Source organism: Pagrus major, chromosome 15 (genome assembly GCF_040436345.1).
Source record: "Pagrus major chromosome 15, Pma_NU_1.0".
NCBI lineage: Eukaryota > Metazoa > Chordata > Actinopteri > Spariformes > Sparidae > Pagrus > Pagrus major.
Window position 1 is genome coordinate 3,814,581 of NC_133229.1, and position 25,806 is coordinate 3,840,386.

The 25,806-nt window shown below is 39.7% G+C and overlaps 1 protein-coding gene across 1 annotated transcript in view; it reads right to left on the bottom strand.

The window, feature by feature from the left end:
• slc18a2 (solute carrier family 18 member 2) overlaps nt 1-25,806 on the bottom strand; it is a 106,537-nt gene that overhangs the window by 5,160 nt on the left and 75,571 nt on the right. Inside the window, exons 8-13 of the mRNA XM_073482487.1 lie at nt 22,797-22,857; nt 14,532-14,627; nt 8,914-8,992; nt 2,647-2,698; nt 976-1,039; nt 760-879 (exon numbers count right to left, since the gene is read on the bottom strand). Coding sequence (XP_073338588.1) covers nt 760-879; nt 976-1,039; nt 2,647-2,698; nt 8,914-8,992; nt 14,532-14,627; nt 22,797-22,857 — 472 coding nt within the window. The remainder of the gene's footprint in view (nt 1-759; nt 880-975; nt 1,040-2,646; nt 2,699-8,913; nt 8,993-14,531; nt 14,628-22,796; nt 22,858-25,806) is intronic.

The following is a 25,806-nucleotide window of genomic DNA, read 5'->3' on the forward strand; positions in this document are numbered from 1 at the left end:
ATGCATGTTTCCTCTTTTGGTTAATTTACTATCATTAAAAATGATCCAAGTACCAGCTTAACAATTTCAGTGAAAAGTTGAATCTTTGAAAAATGTCCATGAATTTCTGGAAATCACAGAATGTGACACAGAATGATTGGGCTAATTATCCTACTGCAGTATGCATCCCTCCTCACAAAGACGCATGGCCTCAGAACTTTTAACCCTACTGCATTTTAAGCATAATAATGAATCAGGGCTGCAAAAACCTCATATTATCTAATTTTGTGGTTATGTTAGGTTAAACTAAATTTTAAAGGTGCTAGACAATATCTGGAAACAGAGACGGCAGTTTAAAATAACTATGAACCATGGCTAATGGTTAGTGGTTTTCTTGTTTCTTGTAAACACTCAAACATAGAAAACCAGAGAGATTACTTGGAAACATAAGTAGTTTCTTTAATTTAATTTAATTTAATTAATTCGTTTTTTAGTTTTTATTGGTAATAATGCGTGAAATACATGAGACAAAATGCACTATGTCGTTTTAGAGAAGAAATTCAAACTCAGAATTAATTAATATTTACAATATTAATGAGGTAATAATACAAACTTTGTTCCAAAAGTGAATAAACAAGCTGTTCTCAGAGGAAAATAAGGTCCCAGAACACTGTTTGAAGCTAGGCAGGGTCCACCACATATAAACAAAGTAAAACAGTGCAAAAAAAATCAGTCAGTAAAGATCTTTCTTAAGGTATTGTGTTTCTGATTCCTGCTTACCTAAAGCAAATCCCATGCAGAAAGCCACATCAGCGATTGCATACACACTTCCATAAACAGACACATGCCGCAAGTCCACCAGGTAACCCATTATAGGCATCATAGAGGCGTCCACCATGCCTGTAACAAGCCACAATTCATGTATAAAGATCTTACAAAATAGAAAATAGTTATATATTTTAGCATTTTTTTAAGTATTCAATTTTGCAGACTTACCAATTGCAAAACCAACCCCAAAATTTGGAAGAATCAGACCATAGATGTTAGTGGCAAATGGAACCTAGAACAGACAGACAAGAGTATGTATGTATTTTGTATGTGAGTGTAAACAACAAAGACCTTTGTCTGAGAAGTGATGCTGGCAATTTTTTTATTTTAGTGTCAAATTCATTGTGAACTCCCCATTGGCAGAATTAAGTTTGGAGAGAAATTACATATAAATCTGAGGGAAAATCTAAACAATTTGAACAATATCAATGTTTTTTACCGTTACAAATAATGGGCCCTATTTTGACGGTCTAAAGTGCAGCGTGCTAGTGTGTTTAGGGCGTGTCCAGGTCCATTTTGCTGGTTAAACAGAGGATAATCTGGGCGCAAAGTGTGGCACACGGCGCAAAGAGGTGATATTTAGACTCTGAATAAGTCATGGATGTGATTTGGGCGGAACATAAATCAAACCAATCCGAGTGTCGTCTCCGGTTCCCTTTAAGAGCCAGGTGCGTCATGGCCTGCACATATTAACCAGTGGCACTCGTCTTCGCTGAGGGACAGGGATGTGATCCTCGGCTGCTGGACCCTCTGCCCTGCCATTTCACAATCATCTGTCCCATCAACAACTCTGTTTGACTGCATACGAAAATATAATCTGATATTTAACTGAGGAGGAGGAGGAGGAGCGCTGCTGTGTCTCTGTGTGTGCAGATCTCAGTCTGTGGATCAGGCGGGACGGGTCATAAAAAGTCTCATCCTGATCAATAACGGTGGGATGAGAGGGGAGAAATACGTCTTTAATGTGGAAAATATTAATGACATTACCTGCAGCGATCCTCCAGCAGCAGAAATGATGTGTGTATCTCTACATTAACATGAGCATTTGCGCACGAGGAACAGCTGATAAACTTCATTGATTATTAAAAAGTCCTGACTGGTTTCCTTTGGAAAGGTTAAAACTACAGCTTTTAGTTTTGCTGATTAAATGTGCCATGGTATTTGTCACAGTAACATGACTGTTTTCATGGAAATGATTAAAATAACTGAAAGCAGCCCCTCAAATCATAAAATCAGAGTGTATGAACGGTGTAGGAGCATCTAATGTGCCCTTTAAATAGCAGGAAATACTTTGGAATTTAGGCCAGCTTTTTGTTGGTCTATGGCGCTGTCGCTTCCTGCTGCTCAAGATAGCAATCTACCATCAGTGCACCTGACCACACCTCATATTAAGACCAACACGCCCAGGGGTGCGCAGGTGGGGGTAAGCACATTTGCTTTTTACACAAAGTATGATTGGCATGAAAATGGCAACTGCGTCAGCAATGACACTTTTTGTGCGCCGAATGTAAGATAGAGCCCAATATCTCATAAGAGTGGTTCCAACCCACTAAATACTTTTTGTACACGAAAACAATAGCCTGGTTTTGATAAAACAAACATTTTTACACAGTGTACATATTACAGCACTATCAAATCCACATTCAGCATATCTACTGTTGTATTTCTTCTAGCTGATAAATCTAAAAATTTTGATTTATTCATTTGTCTTACACACCCTCTTTAGAATTCTTATTTAAACATCATGATTTCTGCTTCATTTTAAATGGTTAGTTTCCTACCAGTGCTGATCAAATATTACACAAGATGATATTTGACTTTACACTTCGTCATACTTACACATATAACACTGATTCCAACCACCATTATTCCAATCAGAGCACAAAGCCATCTGTAGGGGGAGAAGATGTAGTCAGTGTTATTGTATCTTAAACAATTTTACTCTAATTAGTGACAATAATCTTTGCATAAAGTTAAATGATGTGACTTTGTTTTACATGTGTGTAACATACAGTATATTCATTAACATATGCCGGATATTGTATAACACTTTAATACTTAGCGCTAAACGTAACGCATATGACATTTACATTTAACTCTCCCCACCTAATAGCAATGATACAACCTTGATTCCGAAAAAGTTGGGTTGTGTAAAATGGTAAATACAGTTTTTTAGCAGCTGACTGCATTCAGTTTTTTTTTTAACTTTATTTTGCAGTTTTTCATTAACAAGCATACAACTTACAAACGTAGACACATAAATAAATGACTTCTCATCATATAATGGGTGAATTGATGTTTTAAGCATGTTATAAGTAGTTGTAACTATCCAATACAAGTAGTGTTAAGACGTATCATTGAAAGGGAAAACCTTCTACAAATTCTATAAAGGGACTCCAGGTCAGTGTGAAGTTTTTGCGGGCTTTACATATCTTGTATCTCAGTTTCTCTAAAGGTAGAAAAGATAGTACATCCCTCAACCACTGCAGAAATGACGGGGTTGAATTTGATTTCCAATACCAAAGTATGAGTCTTTGCACAAGTAGGGAAGCAAATGCTAAAGCATCTGTTTGTAAATTTGAGACTTTGCAGCCTGGGGGTGGTACGCCAAAGATGGCTGTGTGATGGTCAGGTGCTATAGTCTGACCACAGATTTTGAAAAATACATCAAATATCTGTCTCCAATAGTCATTGAGGGAGGTGCATGACCAGAACATGTGTCCTATTGTGGCGGGTACATAGCTGCACCTCTGACAACCAGGCTCTGTGGTGGGAAAGAGTTTGGACAATTTATCCCTTGAATAGTCCAGGCGATAAAGTACTTTAAATTGAATTAAACCATGGCGTATACACAATGACGAGGTATGAATACGTTCTAGACTATATTGCCACATATCTTCAGAAAGTTCAACCCCCAAATCTTTTTCCCATGCCATTTTAGTTTTATCCCATGATATCGGTTTGAAGTCCCTTATCATATTGTAAATCACAGATACACGTTTCTTCTCATAAGGATCCAGTTCTAGAATTGCATCTAAATGATTCCTAGGTGGTATGAAAGGAAATGAGGGAAACTTTTTTCTGGTAAAGCTACATATCTGAAAAAACCTAAAATAATGCGATCTGGGTATATTGTGGTCATTTTCAAGTTCTTCAAATGAAATAAACGTGTAATCAGAGTACAAATCCCAGAAGAATATCAACCCATTTCTATGCCAATATTGAAATGCATTGTCGAACCCAGATGGAAGAAAGAAATGGTTATTTGCTACCAGGAAATACCTGCTATACTGCTTTAAATCAAAATGTCTCCTAAACTGTAACCATATCTTAAGTGAGGCTTTAACAACTGGGTTTGTGAACTGTGCATTACAGTTGTGTGGTAACGATGATGTGAGTGTTGGTAGAGGGTTGGATAACAGTTCCATGTGGACCCAGTCTGGACCCTGCTTATTCTCATATGTGTAAATCCAATGAATAAATTTTACTATGTTAGCCGCCCAATAATACCAAAGAAAATTGGGTAATCCTAACCCACCAGCATCTTTAGGAACCTCCAGGTACATTTTTTTCATCCTAGGATAAGAATTGTTCCATATAAATGAAGAGATTAGTCTATCTAGCTGTTTAAATGTTTTCAGAGGGATAAATATGGGGATCATCTGAAACACATAAAGAAATCTAGGTAGAACTGTCATTTTTTTTTATATTAATGCGACCTGCTAACGAAATCGGTGATGTTGACCATTGCCCAAGATCTTGTTTTGTCAGCCCTTCCAAGAATTTAATAATATCCGACGGGTTGTCTGGTGGCTCTGACCTGTAGAGAGTCATATAGAATTGTTTAAACTTATCATTTATTGCATTAGCGTTAGTGGTTTTCTCCCCCAGTTCTGTTCGGATCTCAGGAATAGTGCTTACAGCTGCGGACTGTCTAATTTGGTGAGCTAAAAGCTTTCCAGCCTTCTCCCCGTGTTCGTAAAATTTTTGTTTTGATTTAAAAAATAACTGTTCTGTTTGTTTAATGGAGAGGTTATCGAATTCAGTTTTTAACAATAATTTTTTCTCTGTAGAGCTCAGGCGTTGGGGAGTCAGCATATTTACGATCCACCTCTGCTATGCTGTGAGACAGGTCGCTCAAGCATTGTTTGCGTTTCTTTCTCTCATAAGCTGTATAAGATATTATCTGGCCCCTGAGATAGGCCTTAAGAGCCTCCCACATAGTGGTTAGTGGCATATCTGGTGTGAGGTTGAATTCCAAAAAACTATCAATTTGTTGGGAGATGAAGTTCTTGAAAGAGTCCCTAGATAACAACAGAGGATCAAACCGCCATGTTTGGCGGGTCTGATGCACTCTGGGAAACATATATCCAGCTGCACTGGGCCATGGTCAGAAATAACAATGCTATTATACTGGCTATCCTTGACCATAGGGAGAGTTATGCTATCTACAAAGAAAAAGTCGATCCTGGAAAAAGAGTGGTGAACTGGGGAGAAGAAGGAGTATTGCCTAGTAGTTGGGTTGTCTCTCCTCCAGGGGTCAAAAAGTGCGTATGTGTCTATAAATGACTGGATAACTGCACTTGAGTTTGAGATCTTACTATTAGGTCTGGGATTTGATCTGTCTAGTTTTGGGTGTAAAACACAGTTGAAATCGCCCTCCCAGCATCAATTGGTTGTTATTGAGATCTGGTAATACTGCTATAAAGTTAGTAAAAAAAAGTGGGTCGTCCCAGTTGGGTCCGTATACACTAGCTAATGTTAATTGGGTACCGTACAATTTGCCAGTCACTATAACATATCTATCCCTGGAATCACACACGGTCTGTGATGGGATGAATGGGATGCCCTTTCTAATCAAAATAGTTGTAACATGTGCTCTATCCTCATTTTTTGAACAGAATAATTGCCCTATCCAAGCTTTCTTTAGCTTTGTGCATTCACTTGATTATAAGTGAGTCTCCTGTAAAAACATGATACACTTCCTAATGTTTGTATATATGCAAACACCCTACTTCGCTTCACCGGGTTATGGATTCCCTTTATGTTCCAACTCAAAAAACGAATATGGCCTGACTTTCGTATATCAGACGTTGTGCTTCTAGGATAAATAAGAAAAATAAGAAAGCGCGAAAAAGTCCCTGTCTAACTACAGAACTAAAACTAAAACTGAGCCTTAAATCCCTATGCTGATCTACTGAACCTGTCGAGATTGCACACCCCTCTTCTAGCGTTGTGCTGCAGATAACCATCTAACCTATCCTCCTAACAGGCCCTAACCAGGGCGAACCATGATATATATAAATTGGATTGAACTTAGAATGAAAATTATTTGCATATAGCCAACAACAGAAAACAAACCAAGGTACCTCTATATGACCCACCCCTCTCCTTTAAATCGTTTTTCATGTACTCAATTTCTTCCACTTTCTGGTGGAGTGAGGAGACTTCCGCTTTTAGCATGGCGACCTCGTTTTCAGTAGTAGCCGTCCTATCCGAGTATGTATTCAGGACGGACTCCAACTCGCTCAGGCGGGTCTCCTGCTTTGCCACGTCCTCCCGGAGCGTGTCTATCTTAGTGTTCAAGTCAGCTGTACTTGAGCCTATCCGTGCCAAAATCCTGTTTTCGCTGCTTGCAATGGCAGCCATGACAGCAGATAGGTCTGTAGTCCCCTCATCTGAAGATTCCTCATTTGTGACGAGGTTTCAGCGGGGTCCAAGGCTTTAGCAGAGGCCTCTTTCTTGTAGCATTTTCCTTTAGGCATTTAGTCGTTCAGTCGTATATTATGAAAAGATGAAGCTGTCAGTATGATGCACTGGTGTTGTTCAGTTGTCAGAGATAAACACGGTCCGTCTGAAGTTGTTTTATGAAAGTATTATTTTTAAAAAAGGTTCGCTCCGGTCAGGAGCTCTGTACATACACGTCCTCACATATCGCTGCTCGTTAGCGCCCCCCGCATTCAGTTTTTATAACAACACAAGGTTGGTTTCATAAAATGTCCCTGAGCCTCTATAGTAATATCCTTTATACAAGTGGTGAACCACGCCCCATCCTTGCTTATGCACAATACAATCACCTGTTACCATTCAACCTGTTTACCTGTGGAATGTCCCAAACAGGTGTTTTTTGATCATTCCACAACTCTCCCTATCTTTTGTTGCCCCATCCCAGCTTGTTTGAAACGTGCTTCTGGCAGCTTTTCGGGAAATTGGACTGTCGATAAAAGATACAATAGCTGGAAACTATTACTATTATTGTTATTAAAAGTGTAATTTGTAGAATATGGCCAGAATTTGAAGGTACCTCCAATAACATAGGGGGCAGCATTTCACCAACCGACAACTGCTATACTTTGCTAACTATCTTTGGCTGTAGCTAGCTGCTCAGTAAGCCATGGAGCCAGAGGCCTTAAGAGTTTGTCTGGATTGTCTTTGTCTTGTTTCTTTAATATACATTTTGAATGTACTTAAAGGGCCCCATGTAACAAATTGTAGCAATCAGCAATGTAGTATTAATCACTTTTTTATTGTCCAAATGTGAGCAGATTGTAACATGATGTGAAAAATGAGACCTTCCCCATCTCTCTCAGTTGTCTATACAAGCCTGTGGACAAGTTGTTTAATGCTGGGACTGTGGATTTCGTTGTGAAAGACTCAGATCAGCTTTCCACAACAAAACCCGGAGATTCCACTGGATGCATGTGCGTTGCGTTCCGGTTCCCGTACGGTTTTGCTCCGTCATCCATCGTCCAGCAGCCCCCACTGGCTGCGTTTTGAGTCCTGCACTGCCGGACAGCTGGAGTTGCGAGACCGAGGAGTTCCCGCGGTAATTATAGGTATGTGTTATAAAGACAACAACACGAAGTGTTGCCAAACGAAGGATTAGTAGAAGTGCTTGTATTTTTTCTCTTTTTTGAGATTTTTGTGCTGGAGTGTTTTATTTTGAAAATTAACCAGATGTTATGTTGTTGTTTTGGTGTGTGACTTCCTGTCTGCTCTGTGCTGAATTCGGCTGAATTGCTGTGTCGTGCTCTGGCATCCAGCAGAAATAGAAGTCCTGCGTATCTGCTCCGGTAGGCTCTGGACTACCGGAACTGGGACGGAGCAGACACGCAACGCAGCGGAGCCAGTGGAAGTTAACACATAGACTAGAGTGGAACCTATCAGCTCTGCTGCCGTGGCGGAGCCGTGACTGAGCGGAGCCAGACCGGACACGTATCTGGTGGAATCTAGGGGTAACTCTCTCTGCTCAGCTAACAGAAAGCAACAGTAGTTAGTTAATTTAAAGTTTAGACATGGAGTCAAAATACAGTACTGACATAAGTGTATTATGACTGAAGTCATAACAAGTTACAGCTGGAAGATCAATAAAGAAAACAAACATGTAAAATTTTGACATTTTTTTTGTTGTAGTTGTACTACATTGTATGTGTTACTGAGTTAGGACAGAACAAAGCAAGCTGCCTGTTCAAGCCTCGAAGAATGTCTCAGAGCTAACATGAGCTTGCACACATTAAACTGATTTTTGCACAGATGGAGTGCTGTTCTCTGTTCTAGTCTGATGTTTTATAGCTGCAGTACCTCAGCGAAGTTTGATACCGGTGAGCGGCGTTTTTCTTCCATATACAGTATGTGATACTGAGTTAAAATAAAATAGAAGTTAAAGCTGAAAACGTCATGACAGAAACAGCAGTCTTAATAATTGGCAGTGTAGAGTAGAGACAGAAGGGGCAGCACTGCAGCATTAAACCTGTGGAAGAGGCAATGCCAATAGCATTAGAAGCAATAGTATAGTATTTGTTTGATATGGTTAAATTGGAATATTTTAAGTCCCATTTTATATAAAAAAAGGATTGGTTTGTGACAGTAATGAAAAGGTTAATGGCAATACGCAACAAGAATTCTGAATGTAAAATCCCAGATACAATTCAAGGACAAGACATGAACACAGAAATTATGGATGGCATGTATCATCAAGGCTTCAATAAAGCAGCCTCATAAACACTAAAAAACACTGAAAACTCATTTAGAGGAGCGGAAACAGATATCACATCCCCAGTGGGAGACAGAGACAGACACATGGATAAAGATCATTTCCCTCCCTACCTCCCCATCTTGTGTGCCAACGTGCCGAAGATGTTGGTTCCAATAAGGTAGGAGATGGAAGCTGGTAAGAAAGCAACGCCTGGGCCAAAGACAGACAGAGAAAGAGAGATGAGAGACTCAACATGTGGGCAGGATTTCCAAGATAAGCAGATCTCTATCACTGCCTCATCACTCAGCAGCTGTACATCTTCCATTGTCTGTAAGAAGACTTGTGCCTTCCACCTGCCAGCATATGACACCCTAATATCCTGTTCTCATCCTTTTTTTTATCTAACCTAGACTTCATATTAAAACAAAGACTGTAGGCAGCCTCTGTATAGAAAATATCTAGCAGGATGGAGGAGTGACACTTTCGCACTACGTCAAGTCACTCAGTAAAACAATGTATGTATATTATGTAAATAAGATCAGAAAAAGAGGAGCAATTACTGATGATAATTTATAAAAGTGATGACTTGGGGTGTTTTCACGCCTGTAATTTGGTTAATTTGGTCTGTACCTTCTGAAAAAAAAAGATACATTGCTGCATTTTAGTTCTGGTCTGGTTCCTGTTCACATTGGCATTTTACAAATGAACCCACAAGAGTGAACATAAAGTCATACAGACTGACAGGTAATGCATTAATTGCAGTGTGTTGGCGATAACCATAATCATCATGACCCAGGTGGGCAAATGATGATGGCACGGCAGTTTATGCAGCCCTTTAACGCTTCTGATGTTGATTTATGTTCTTTGGTGTCTCAAAGAGCTCACAAGCAAATAACTCAGTAATGGAATACATGTAGCAGGGTTATATAATCTGGATACAAAAAAGGTCACTGTATTCCGGGAAAGATTAAATGGTCATTTTATTGATTTTCTCGTCTTTATTTGCATATGTTTGGTATTGAGGTAATCCAAAAGTAACGGAAAGTAATCAAGTTACGTTACTTTATTTATGTGATTATGGATCTGGATTATGTTACTGACTAAATTGAATGACATATAATTATTAATAACTGTATTGGTAAGTAGTAACCTTCCCAACCCTGCTAAATATTATCATAAGTATTTTTAGACTGCAAATCGCAAGCATGTTGAATAATGAGGTAACAGACACAGGATGAATGGCATGTGTCCTGTCCAGTAATGATTCAGGGCTTATTGTTGACATGCAAACATCTTACCATATGAAATGACTTTGCGTAAATACACATCTTGGATCCAAATCAATTATAAGTACAGTTACCAACCACCAGATGGATTTATTTGAAATGAAGCACTTGAAATGGTGCTACAATCATGTATCTATTATAATAACATCTGTGGTTGGTCCTTGTGCTTTTACACCATAAACAAACTGTACCAGAGTCTGCTCTGAAGCAGACTGACAGCCACCTGTTTTTCAAGCTGTCCTGGTGCGATTGTCTGGTCTACACAATGAGTTCCATTGACAGCTTTCACACCAGCCGCAGCCTTACTTGGAAAAGGCACCAGGGTACATTTTAAACCGAACCAAAGAGGTTAGGTATGAACATCACGTGAGAAACTCATAATTATGATAACTCCAATATGGGCCAAAAGGTTCACAATTAATTTCAATTTCAACCCTATCGGGCATTTATTAACACAGTTCTAAGCACTGCTCAGTGTTTATTAAGCACTGTCAGGTGTCTAAACACGTGTGACCCTGACCCTAACCTTAACCCTATTTATTTTATGTATAGGAACAAGGATGTATAATAAACATATTCCACACACCATAGCAGTTATAGCCTAAGCTAATTTGCAATGCCCTTCCCAACATGGCCCTTTAAAATACATTAAACTCAACAACAAATACACAAAAGACAATTCAAACACAACAATTAATACAAACAAGAAAATACAGAATTTAAAACACAAACTGTAATTTGCTACAATTAACACCATAAAATATGAAGCGCCAGATCATTAATAACTAAGTGACTGATCCCTCTTCAGAAACTGTTTCAGTTTGAGTGATCCCAGTCAGGATTTAGTTTGAGTTCAGCAGATAACAAATTCATAATGTTAATTGCCTGAATAAAATAAGCTGTTTTTTCAAATAAGGATTTGCATAAAGGCACCTTTCATTTCCCAAAGTGGAACCACAAGGTCACTGAGCACCTGAGAGGTCTGATTATGTTGGCATTTATAAATAAGTTGCCCATCAGTGAAAACTCACTGAAATTTTAAGTCGATCGGGTTGAAGATGTAGGAGCAGTTTGTTTGTACAACGTGTGCAAATCACCAAAATGAGCAATAAATTCAAAATGGCCGACTTCCTGTTGGGTTAAGGTCAGAGCCACAAGATACTTTTTTGTCTTAATGTATTAATACATCATTACAGACTGGACTAGAGCCCCAGGACAGTCAGCTGAGATGACCCGTTGAATGTGACCTCTCTCCCTGTCAGTGAACCGGTCAGTGCTGCAGTGCAACCTTGAATATCCCTGGGGCCTCTCAGAGTTCTACAAGCTGGCGCTGTTTTTCTCTACCAGTCCCTTGTCAGCTTGTATGTGCTAAGTTTCATTTTAATGTGATAATATACCCATTTGTGTATTTGGAGCATACTATCACAAATACGTGCTGCTACTGGTGTGTAGCAGGTGAGTATTTTGCATATTTGTGTCATTTTGTCCAATCCCCGGTGTGTAAAGTTCTTAGGGGGCGCTAGCAGGCCATTTTGCCCCACCCATGGGTAAAACCAATAAAGCACATACATTTTCACCACCTATGACACGTGTGCAATGTTTCATGAGTTTTTGAGCACCATTAGCCACTAAAAAAAGCAATTTATTGTAGGGAAAGAAAGAAGGAGACAATAATTCCTTGCATTTCAAGTGTGTCCTTTCACCGTTCGGTGCTCTAGCCCTAATAAATAATAAAAAATCACCCAAGTGCATTCTTGGGATTTTCCTTAGGCTACTCAAACAAACAGAAAAGGGGATGAGTGCTTCATTAGTGTGGTCTGCCCTTCATCTTGACTGACTGACTGACTGACTTGCAGTTCAAATCTATTGGCTTTGAGTCACACACATGTAGGCACCTGGCAGCACTTATTTAATGCATGGTGGTGCTTAGAACAGCATTTATATAAGCACCTGGCAATGTTTAAATGGAGATTAATTGTAAACCTTTTTTCTTCCGAAACAGCTAGCTCATAACCAAGATTTTTCGAGTCAAGCCCCAAACATTAAGTATCATGTAACAGGAACCACAACAGTTGGAATGAATAAAGCTACATTTGAAGAATGGGCTCCTCAGCGTGGAAGAGTGTAGTGTGAATATTAGCAGTTGTGATGAGGGAAAATAGTTCAATTCCTTCCTTCAGTATTTCAAACTGATCTGCTGTCAACAAATGCTAAAAATTAACATTCTTTTTATAGACACATTTTTGATGACTGCTAGCAATAAGTGTTAAAGTCCCACTCCAGTCAGTGTTTCTCTGTCTTTAAAAGTTAACGCTCTTTCTCAAACAGAGAATGGGGGTGTGGTTATTAGTCTGACATAATACATTACCACCAACCAGACTGCCTTTCTAGCAAGATCAATAACATTAGTAAAGATAGTGATAGCATGGATATTAGCAGGGAGTTTTATCATAGGCAAATTGTTCCCACCAGACAGAGCAAGTGTCCCTTCTGTCTGTCCCTTCCATTTTCTCTATCGTCATACTGAGTTCAGACATGAAATGCAGGCACATGCACGTGATAAAAGCACACAGAACAGTATCCGTGAGAGTAAATCCATCCTTGTGAGGGAGCATTTCTGCTCTGCGAGGGCGGGGCTGTGAGGAGCATGAGCACAGCCCTTCCATGTGCGCGACTGCTTAATACTTGCTCGCCTGACCTGCAACCAGACTGCCTTTCTAGCAAGATCAATAACATTAGTAAAGATAGTGGTAGCATGGATATTAGCAGGGAGTTTTTATCATAGGCAAATGGTTCCTTGTACTGTGCATTTACTGCCACTAGACAACTTCCCTGCTAAACACCTCTGATTGCCAACACCCATCTGCTCCAAGAACAGCCACTGTCATTCTCTCTCTGGCCCAATTACAATCCAGCCTCTACAGCCTCCTCCTACCCACTCACACTCGGTTTGCGCTTTCGTATGGAGGGTCGGCCATCATTCCAAACCAGTGCACCTACAGGGGGAGTGGGCTGTGAAGCCCACAAACACAGTCTGCATTGATGCAGGACCGCTTTGATTCAGTGATGGAAGAAATACCATATACCAAGTTTGGTGAGGTTATTTCCTAAGGATAATTAATAATGTCTGTCTACTATTTTTGTGTACACATGACAGAATAAGAGGATATATTGTATGGATATGCCGTTAAGAAAACATTACATGTGCAGATTTGATTTGATTTGATTGACTGTGCTGTGTAATTGCAGTAACTGTGAACAGAACCAAGGATCTAATCAGATTAAAATTGGCAAACAAAAAAACAAAATGTGACCTAAGAAGGGTGGGAGTGAGCTTTTATCTATTTAATTAATATTTTGCCTCTCATAAGAAAAAGGCTACTTTATTGATCCAAGGGGAGTAACTGGTCCTGTTACATTTGCTTCTTCCAAGAACAGAAATGTAATGGCACAGAGGAATTATAAAAACAATACATAAATACAAAATACAGTCTATTCTATGTGGACAATAAGATAAATAAAATGGAAATAATAATAATAATAATAACATATATAAATAATAATAAAATAATAAAAAATACAATTAAAATATGTGTTTTACAATATTCATAACAATATAGAATATAACAAACAGAAAGATGTGAAAAATATGTGAATCATCTGTCTATGTTTCTGTTTCAGTCAGAGAAGGCGAGGGCATACCAAAGCCAGCCAGTGTACTTATACCCTCCCCCCTAATAAAGAGAACCTCCACAGATGTGGAGTGGGAGTGTATAGGGAATGAATTGTAACTGGGCCTCTCTCTTGACCAAGCACACATTATGCAGTGCCCTATTCCTTAAAGGAGCCACTCTACTCATGCAACACCAGATATACTTGAGCCAATGGCTTCGATTTTTGGAGACACTAAACACTGTCTGTGCCTCTACGGCTTCTCAAAATCACTCTCAGGAAATGCCAAAATACACTGGAGTGGGGCTTTAAGCTCTCTGACAGATGCATTGCATTTCCTATAAATACTTCATTATAAGTAAATAATGAGTAAAATTTCTGTAAATTAACATGACTTTTACTAACTACCACATTTTTTCAGAGAATGCCAAGACCCACATCCAACTCGCAATGCTGGGTATATATTAATATTGCATCACGTTCATTAGTGGATGAAAGGGTCAATCATAATTGTGTTACTTCCTTAAGCTATAGATAATGACTTAACAGACATTTATTTATATGAAAATTACATTTTTTAAATCTAAATTTAATAATACATAATTGAATTCACACATTTTCTATAATGTTAACAAAAACTGAACATGATAAACTTCTTTAAAATATTGACTACAGAGCCAGAACCAAAAGTTTGGGGAACGTTTTGTGAAAGGACATAGTAAACTGTATACATAATAAGTATTTTCTGTATGAGCACATCTTATAAGTACTCAACAGAGCGTCATAAATACCTAGCTGCCATTTCCTGGCACACATGGTTTCCATCATCCAGATTGGCAGCGTCGGCTCCATCATGGCAATGGCCATATTTCCAAAACAAATTGCACCTGGGAAGGAAGATTAAAGATAAGTGGATGCAGTGTCAATTACGGTCTGTTTTTGTTCCTTGGTTCTTACAACTCCAATTCCAAAAGTGTTAGCGCACTGTCAAAAATGTAAACAAATACAGAATGATTTACAGTGAGTTTGATGAATGAGTTTCAACCACTTTCCCAGTCTTTTGTTGCCCCATCCCAACTTGTTTGAAATGTGTTGCCGCCATCAAATTCAGAAAAAGCAGATATTTACAAAAATTGATGAAGTTTAGGAGGTAAAACACTAAATATACTGTCTAATATTTTGTATACAGTACATCAAGAAAAACTAGCAAATTTTCACATTCTGTTTTATTTATGTGTTATGTAATACAATAATTAAGGCACACACACACACACATATACACATAAAGAGACATACTAACATATACTGCTCTCTTTGTTACTGTGTTGTCAGAATTGTGGTTTTTTCATGTATAATCACCTAGCTCTGGAGAAGGCCTCTCGCATTTTACCAGATTTTAGCAGCCACCGTAAGGGAGGCTGAGGCAAGGGGTATTCAGTTAGTTGAAATCTGCATACTTAATGGCTGGTACCCACTTCCTACAATCCTACACACTAAAATTTTAATCATTGGTATGATATAGGGTGATGGCCCATACATTTAACGTCAAAGCTGATGATATTTCTGAAAACTCAGGTTCTGTTCCAAAGCAGAATGCAGCAGAGATGAGATTAGTGGGCGAGTCTAGCATTCCTTTGTGACAGTAGACAGATTTAGTTTGACTTGCTAGGAATGTTAACCTCATTGTGTATCTCCTTTATTTGACATTTTGCTCATAATGACTATTGGCCTGTGTTCCTATTACCATTCCAGGAATATCACAAACTTGTCACAGTTTGGTGTTTTGTATCCCTCTAAACTCTGGAGCTTGTTGGCAATAGCTCCTGGTGGGCTCTTCAAATTTGGTGAGGAGCCACGCCAATTGGAACATCTAGGTGGGGTACCTGGGAAGACACCACTTGGGAACTAGTTCTACTGAGGGAGGGACAAGCATGGGGGCAAGGTAATCACACATTGTTACTGGACTTCTGTGGTTGTCATGGCCTCCTTTATAAACACCATGTTAGAGCAAAACTAGCCCATGAGCATACTTGGTACGAGAGCAATAAGGACAAAGATTTATAGCCAACTAGTTTTTTCATTAGATCAGTCACGTTTATGAGAACATAGTAAAGAAAGGAGCCGAGTAGCCAACTGAGCACCACCTAGCAGTCAGTTGAATCAGACTACTGGTCAGATGTTAAACCCAAACATGCAGTGAAGGTGGACTGGGAAAATCCAGTAGATGCCATTGTTTGCAAGGTATCCCCTAATATCCTGGGGTAAGGCTGGCAACATGTTCTCCTTGGATGTTTAACTTTTGGCCAGAAGATCATCAGGGCCAGTGGCTGCAAAAGAAGGCTTTTCCGGCTTGGCTAGCCTTGGGAACTTCTTAATTGGCAAGCAGGTCTCAGGAGGAAAGCAGGACTACAGCCGTGAAGATCTCCTACCACTTCTTCTATCCTCAGCAACATGAAACCAGCTGTTATCCTTTCATCAGAGATATGACCAAGTTAAAGAGATAGGTGTGGAGTGGTAACCAACAGACAGAGCAAGTGTCCCTTCTGTCTGTCCCTTCCATTTTCTTTACCGTCATACTGCTAAATGATTGTCATAAAATCCATTTGCATGCCAACTGCCTGGTGAGCAGGGCCTACAGAGAAGCCTGTATTATCACCCTATCCTGGTTCATCCCAGATACTGAGGTCAGACATAAAATTCAGGCACATGCACATGATAAAAGCACACAGAACAGTATCCATGAGAGTAAATCCATCCTTGTGAGGGAGCATTTCTGCTCTGCAATGGCAGGGCTGTGAGGAGCATGAGCACAGCCCTCCCATGTGCGCGACTGCTTAATACTTGCTCGCCTGAACTGTCTACACTTGCAGGATGAGTGACCCTGATAGAAGCAGCAGCAGACGGAAGAGGATTCCAAAGATCCTTGTGTTTACCGGGAAAACTACAGCTCAAACTACAGCTAATAAACCGCCATATCAGAACCACTAGTTAGATTTATGAAATAAATAATACTAAATAATAGATTGGTGTTACCTGGATTGGAGAGTGGTAAAAGAGCAGTTTTCTGTGTGATCACGAAGCTTTGTCTCCCACAGTGTTACTCTGTTCATATGGTGCAGTTGGTTGCCCGTCTCATAGAATAGCAGTGTCGGATGTTAGTTGGCTCAATGGATTCAGTGAGACCAGTTGTAGAAACGGCATTGCACTTTCCTGCGGCTTCATTAGCTGGTTGATCCCACAGCAGTGCATTGAGAGGAACAATTGCGTCAAAATGTCAGGTCAGCAGCTCCTGCCAGTCCACCTGCTTGCTCTGCCATCATCAGCCACCCGAATGGCATCAGTACGCTATTTTTTGACTTCAGCTCAGCATTCAACACAATCTCACCCATGATTCAAAAACTAAACACTAGGCTTTAGTACAACACTCTGCAACGGGTTATTGGACCCCAGAGAGTTCGGATTGGCAGTCACACCTCCTCTAGGTTAGTGCTCAACACCGGAGCCCCCCAGGGCTGTGTGTTCAGCCCCCTCCTGTTCACACTGTACACCCATGACTGCACTCCCAGACATAAAGAGAACTCTATTGTGAAGCATGAGGACAACACCACCATCATCGGCTGTATAATAAACAACAATTAAGGTTCATATTGGGAGGAAATCAGCAATCTTGCACACAGAGAACAATCTAATGCTCAACGTCAGTGAAACCAAGGAGCTCATTGTTGATTTTAGAAAACAGGAGGCCAAGACACACACCTCTGTCTACATCGGTGGAGCTGAGTTGGAGCAGGTGACCACCATCACTGAGAATTTATCTTGGTCATCACACATCACCAGTGTTGTAATGTAACGAAGTACAAATACTTCATTACTGTACTTAAGTAGAATTTTCACATATCTGTACTTTACTTCGTTATTTATATTTCTGACAACTTTCACTTTTACTCCACTACATTTCCTAAATAAAATGTGTACTTTTAAGCGAGGCAAGCCAAGCGCGAAGAAGAAGTTCCGCTTGTCCGGGCATGTCACATTATTGATGCCATCATGGAAGCACCTGCTGCAAGCTCTGCTGCTAACGTTACCACACCGGTAGCAGATGACGAGCATGTCGACTACAGTGGCGAACTTGGTGAACTCCATGGTGGTGACGAAGATAACGTTACACACCTGTGGCCGTATTTGCAAGAAATACTTTCGTACGTTGGAGTGAAAGAGTCTTCCTACTGGATTAAGTGCCTGTAATGCCTACCGAGAGTCACTGAAATATTTGGCATTCAAAAACTCCCCGTCCAACCTGAAGAAGCACATCGAGGTAGGTTAAATTAATTTTCATTCAATGAAGCCATAATGTCAACGTTATTTAACATGAATTTGTTATCATAAGCCTGTTCAGATATCTGGCTAACGTGATGGCCAGGCTAACGTGTGCTAGTTAACTTTTCTGATTAGCCAATGTGCAGATATTTAACAACACCAATGATTTTCCCTCCGAATTAATTCAACACAAAATTCTTGAAGACATGTCCATAATACTGAAATGGTTAATAACGGTTTCTGGTATAGCCTAAGTGGCGGTCGAATATTTCCTTAGGTAAATTAGCGTTACACCAGTGGAGGGATTTTTTTTTTTAGACCACATTAGGCTAATTAATGGCAGGTTACAGAGGAGCGTTCAGGATTACTCACGTCTTCAAAAGCACCATGCATTTTGTTAAACTTGAAATTTGCTTTGAATTAATTACCTCAAAACTCAGTTGTTATCGGCTATTGTTAGGCTAATGTTATATATTGTGAATGTAGGCTTACATATTGATCACAAAATGTGTTACTTTGGCACTTTGTCACAGTGCTTGTTGCTGAAATGTGCTATACAAATAAACTTGCCTTGCAGGTGGGAATCAAGAACCGTTTTGGCCACGTCAGGAGACCCTGAGTTGATCGCAGCTGCAATTCTACTTCCAAAATTCCATACAACATGGACAAAGGATGAATCCACAATCAAAACAGGTAAGACGTGGGGATAGTGAAAAAATAAGTGTATATTTTGAATCTCTCCGCACAACAAATTTATCCGTGGTTACTAATAAATAAATCTTGAATTATGGATGCATGGATAGTACATAAAATTAAAATAACAAACCTTAAATTAAAACTTAAATTTGGGGTCATAACATGTTAGAGAGTTGCATTAGATCTATAATTTATATTTTCATTGTCACTATTTCAGGAATTGACTACATCAGACAGCAAATCTAAGAACCCTCCCTTCAGCTAGCAGATGCCAACCAGTCCAGTTCGTCTGATGACGATGACTTCTTCTCTGCCCTGCAGTCGTCTCAAGCACAAGATGGTGCCAAATAGCTGGATGGATACTTGGCCTGTTCAGCAGATCACATGGACTTGCTGAAATCCTTCCCAGTGGTGTGCAAGCTTTCCGTGAAGCTGAACACTCCTCTACCTGCCTCAGCGGCCTGTGAAAGGCTCTTCAGCATCGCAGGACTTGTCTTCAGTCCAAGAAGAGTGAGACTGAATTCTCGCAACTTTGAAAACCAACTTCTTCTGAAGGTGAACAGACACCTTTTCAGTTTCAGTTAATAACTTCATGCCAGTTGAAAGACGTGCAGTTTGTCCATATAACACACAGGGAGGTTGAGAGAGAGAGCTAGTCACCATTGATGATGGCAGAAGTTTAATTTTTAATGTTGAAAAAGTTCAAGCCTCTTTCTCCTGTGCCTGGATATTATGCTTTCACTGTAAGGAAGCCACAATAAATTTCATAATCAAAATTCTAACCGCTCACTTTTTTTTTAGATACCTTTACTTTTAATACTTAAGTACATTTTATATCAGACAATTACTTTTGATACTCAAGTACACTAAATGTCAGGTACTTTAAGTAGGGATGTCCCGATCCGATCTCCGGGATTGGGATCGGGGCCGATATGGGCACTTTTTCACTGATCGGAATCGACAATTTTGAACATGAACCCAGCGCCGATCATTTTTACGTCAGCTGTCGTAAATGAAGCACAATTTGTGGCAGGAAGTAGACGCGCGCTTGACTCGTTAAACTCGCACACCTGTGGTTAAAATGTCTGCCGTGAGTTCACTCGAGCAACACAGGCAAAAGCCCCGACTTAGCAAACACTCGCAGATGTTTTGAGAAAGAAAGAGAAATATCCTCGCGACAGCAACACGGCCAAACATATCACAGAGAAGATCCTTGAATTCATCGCCCTGGATAACCAGCCAATCTCCGTGGTTGAGGATCAGGGGTTTCGCCGTCTTCTAGAGTTTCTGAATCCGCGGTATGACCTACCATCTCAGCATTACTTTTCGGATACCGCCCTACTGGAGATGTACAACAAAGTTCGTGACCACCTACGAGGTGATTTAAGAGATGTGACTGCTTTAAGCTTTACGACAGACATTTGGAGTTCTGATGTTTGCCCCATGTCATTGCTTAGCCTCACAGCACACTGGATTGACTCCACTTTTGAATTACAACGTGCATGCTCACACGTTTCGTCTCATACAGCGGACCATGTGAAAGAGGCAATCGAGGAGATGCTGAACACGTGGGAAATAGAAAAGCAACAGGTCCATGTAACAGATCTTGGAAGAGAGGGAGACGGAGACAGGGTCTGTGAGCCCCTCATCAGCAGTTGTGCAGGTGCAGACTTTATCTCACGGAGCAAACCATCCCAAGGTCAGACAATCCACTACATTACTGGAGGGCAAATGCCACACGATTTCCCTCACTGGCTGCTGTTGCTACCAAGTTTCTCTGTGCCCCCTGCACAAGTGTGGACAGTGAGAGACTCTTTAGTGCAGTCTCAAACATCATTGATGAGAAGAGGAACCGCCTGTCTGCTAACAGGGTGGAGATGCTGGTTTTCCTTAACAAGAACCTTCACTTCATTTTGAAGTGAGAGAAAGAGGATAGATAAATGAATGAGACTTAGAAAGATCTCATGTGTAGCTCCAATAGCACTTTAAGAAAATGCCTTCTGTGATAACAAGAGTGCCTTAACATTTTATTTCGATATTCAGATTTTATAACAGTGCTGCTACAGAAACAGTTTTTTTCATGTTCAGGTTAAGCTGCTTTTTCACATTTATTTAATTTGTTTATGGTATTCATTTTTTTGTTGAATATTCAGGTTGAGCTGTTTACACCACTTTTAAGTGGAATTGAGATTTCTGTTCAAGTATTTTTGTATTACTATAATGCAGCACCAAGTGGAATTTTGATGTATATTTTTGTAACTGTAAATGTAAAAGTTACAGTTAGCCATTACACCACTTAAGTGGAATTGTGATGTTATTCATTTGAGTGTTATAGTTTTACTACAAAGCTGCACTAAGCGGAATTGATTAGAGCCAAAGACATTTTTTAGTTACTGACATTTACTTGGTGTTTTTGTCAAAAAAACATATGAAAACAAATGTTGCAGTATTTACTTTGTTCAACAAAATAAAAAACCTATTGAGCAGCTTGGATGCAGTGATTTTTTTTTCTTAATGCAGCTGTATTATCTAAGAAAATATTAGTTAGGGCTAAGTATCGGATCGGGACTCGGTATCGGCAGATACAAAATAGCTCGGATTGGGATCGGGGGGAAAAAAACCTGATCGGGACATCCCTAACTTTAAGACTTTTACTCAAGTAATATTTTAAAAGGTGACTTTAATTTCTAACAAAAAAGTCATTTTCTGGTAAGATACTTGTACTTTTACTCAAGTATCACTTTCAAGTACTTTATACAAGACTGCACATCACCACCCTGGTTAAGAAAGAACAGAAAAGGCTCTACTTCCTACAGACAATTAGGAGCCACTTTCCGGTGAACTTTTACAGAGGAGCAATAGAAAGCATCCTGACTGGAAATATCACAAACTGGCATGATTCGTGTGGCCCAGGACAGGAAATGGCATCAGTGACATTGGTGAAGTGAGATGTCTGCACTGAGCTCCAAGGATTCTAAAAGACAACACCCACCCAGCCATTGTCTGTTCACCCTGCTGCCATCTGACAAAAGATACAGAAGTATCCACTGCCATACCACCAGACTACCATCATTAAATAAAAATAAAACATGTATTTTCATTGTAACAGATAACTCTATGCTACAACACCACAAAATCATTATTTGTTTAGCTTTTTGATAGCAGAGGATTGCATGCAAACTTCTCCTTCCACTTCTATCTCTTCTTTCCTTTAACGTCTCTCTCTAATTTTTCATGCGTGTGTGGGGGGCACTTTAGGGCTACTGTCAAGGCTTGTTCAGTTTACTCAATTAGATACTTATTTTTAAGGCAAAGGGCAGAAAAAAATTGCAATGTACAATGTTGCACACTTGTAAACACTTTTTTGTTTTACAATTATGTCATATTGAGAAATCATGATGAACCACAATACTGTGGATATTGTTTATGAATTAATTGGTAGCTTGTTGTTTATTATTTATTATTTATTAATGTATTTATTTTTTATCAATTTGGGCGGATTTAAGGCTATTATTGACGCTGGAAAATGTCAAACCAATAAGGCAACACTGCTGCTTCACGCCTAACTGTTAAGTATTCTTGGCATATACAGTTAGGATGAGACCCTGTGGTAGGCACAGACCACAATGGAGGACATATATCTCATCTGGCCTGGCATTTTGGGATTCCCCAGCTTGAGGAAGTAGTAAGGAGGGTGACTGGCCTGTTTTGCTTGGCCTGCTAACACTGCACCCAAGACCCTGAGAAGTGTCAGAAAGTGGATGTATGTCACCACACACACAAACAGGATACACACAAACACACACACACGTACACACACACACACACGTATACACACCTGTACACACACACACACAAACAAAACACACAACACTGTTCACAGTGTTTTATTGTGTGTGTTGTCTAATAGACAACATACAAGATCTGAGTCAATTTCTCCTCCTGTTCTTTTCACAGCATCATCATAAAAAGGCAGTATCCCACAGATGCATCTCCAGAGTGTGGTGGCAGGTTTGTTCACAAAGCTGATATTATATTCTTACCAGCTGCAATTAAAATGTATGGATCCTTCATCAGTGTCAACAGTGGGGTCCCCTTCTGACTCTGTGAAGGAAAAAAGCACAATAACAAAATGCTATGTCAAATGCAAATAGTCATATACTGCTGCTCTCAACCAAAACCCGTATTTGTAAAAGATTCAGGTTACAAACCTCAACGGAATCTGCTTTTGGATTAAGCATGTTTTTAGTTCTTTTGTATGTGAGCACACACTGCAAACATTACCATTAAGACCCTCCTTACCTCTGAGACCAAATTGAGGGTTTGGGTGTCACAGCACTGACTACATTTAATAATAGGTAGTATTTGTAACAATATTTAATGTAGTAATACCACTGGAAACAAACTTACCAATAAAAAAAAAAAAAAAAGATTTTCCAGTATGCAGCTATGTAATGTCACCAAAGTTATCAAACAAAACTCTTAAATGTATGAGAACTGGCTGACAAAGGCAGTATGTCTTTAATTAGAAAAAATATGAATAAATGTGTGTGAGCTTAGTGCAGCTTGGTCATAATTGCAAAGGACTATTGTGTCTTGCTGCAAATATCTGAGGAGCCTCATTAAAATGTCTAAGCAGGCCTGTGGACAGATGTTAGAATGCCTTAGATGAAGGATAGACCTAATGGAAAGGTAAAAGAATCTGCTCAAGACCTGAAACAGATCCTCATGTTGGCTTTATTTCCAATAGCAGTTCTGTTTGGTTGTGCATGTGTCACCCAGAAAAAAAGGAACACTGCATTCTTCCTCTCTTTTCTTAAATCCCCGATCCCTGAGTGTGGCGAGGAGAAAGCTCCGTGTTACGCCGGGGATCGGGGATCGGGGATCGACGCATCTCGACTGGCAGGACAGCTACTGCTACTGCTAACGTTAATTGTTCAAAAACCTTCTTTTTAGTAAACTCTGTGTACACAAACAATGTTCTCAATGCTCGTGTTCATGTGTAGAGACCCTGGTGATACTATGAGCAAAGTTTCATGTTGTGTCGAGTCTTCTTAGTGTTTTAAAAATAGTGATTTTGATGCTACCATACAGCTGCCCCGAGCACGCAACTGAAAATGATTTTGACCCACAAACGAAACTACGGTAAATCTTAAAAGTGGCTTTTTCGTCGTAATTATGCTTTTACACGAAGGTTTGACTCGGGTACATTCACGAAAAAAGCCTAGGTTGCATTTTGGCGAGAGTTACACTTTAACTGTGGGGAATGAACAAATCTGTCCACTGGAAGGTGAATGACCTGGAGGGCTGCTCCAGGCATAATCAAATGAGTGAAGTTTGGTGCAGATTCAACCAGTTACTGCTGAGATATAGTTAGTTAAGTACAACACATGTAAATTGCCAATAATAAGTAAGTAATTTTTGAGAGATGATTTAAAGGCAGGCAGTGAATTTTCCAGTCTAAGATCCTCAGGTTAACTATTCAGAATGGTTGGAGCACTAACAGCAAAAGCCTTGTCAGCCTTGGTCTTTAACCTTGGCTTCGGAATGTCTAGCAGAGCTTTTTCAGAGGATCTCAGGCTACGGACTGGTGAATGGTGATGTAAAGGCTCAGTCAAGGTACTCTGAGCCATACCATGCAGGGCCTTAAAAGTTTAGAGTAAAATTTTAAAATTGATTCCAAAACAGACAGGCAGCCAGAGAAGGGAAGCTAAAATAGGGAAGATATGATCACGCTTTCATGATCTAGTTAAAAGTCTGAAGCTGTGTAATCATATTTTGTCTTTTCCAAGGCATGTAAACACTGCATTACAGTAATCCAGACGAGAGGTAATAAAAGCACGAGTCACTCTTTCAAGATCATTAAAGCTGGGGTTGGTAAATCTGTTCAGAAGCATTTTTTATCATATTTGTATAAAATCTCTTAAAATCCAGACAGCAATAAAAATATCAAATACTTTGAAATTTTTAAAAAAAAAAATCATGGTTTGTGGCAGCGACAGGGCTGTAATAACTTCATCCAATCAATTTTAGCGCCCCCAAGATATTGTATGGACAGCCTTCCTGTCTATCAATCTGTTCTTACCTGCCCACCCGCTGACTCCGCCCATCACCCACTGCAGGTGACCGGAGTCTATTCACCGCACTGCTGGAGCTGTGGTGGAGTGAGCTTATTGTTTACGGACAAGAATGGCAGAGAAAGTACAGACACACTTTTCATTAGCAGCTGTACCTACAGCAGCTAGCACTGCCAAACAGAGCAAGAGAAGAAAGACAGAACACAAGAAGGCTACAAACAAAAAGAAGTTGGATAGCTCAAGAGGTGAAACAAGAGTCAACATTGGAGTGGCTGTTCAGTGATGGAGACAACTGATGGAGTCGAAGGCCTGAAAACGGACGCCGTGGTAGCTGTGTCTCTGTTGAACGGTAATGAGCTGGTTTGTTTTGGATGGGTGAAATGTATTATTACCCTGCATTATTTAGTTAATGTAGCTAACGTTAGCTCCTGATGTTGCTGTTGTATGTATTAGTCCAACACTAGCATCGTTAGCATTGTCAGCTTGTAGCTAACGTTAGCTAGCTAGCTATGATAGACTACTACCGTATGAAACATATTTACATGTGACGTCACCGTTTATAAGCAGGCCAACGTTTAAACATACTGTGTAGGGTTTCCTCCAGGAATTTTTTTTTTAACCGTGGGGGAGGTCTGCCCGGGTGGAAGAGGGGGTGACGACGACGACGACAACATGAATTTTGAAATGTGAAATTATGACTATTTCAAACTGAATGTTTTTCTAAATACATTATTTACTATAGGGTTTCCGGTACATGAATTGAAAATAATAATTGAAAATAGGATCTTGCAGTATCACTAGGCCAAAACAACAAACACAACAACAACAAATTAAAGATATATTTCAAAGTTAAATAACTAAACTAGTCTATACTGAATACAGTCAAATAAACATCTCTTCCTGCATAGAATGTGTACAAAAGAAAAAGGCAGTCCATCCATTTGAAGAAAATAGCTACAATTAGGCCTGTCACGAT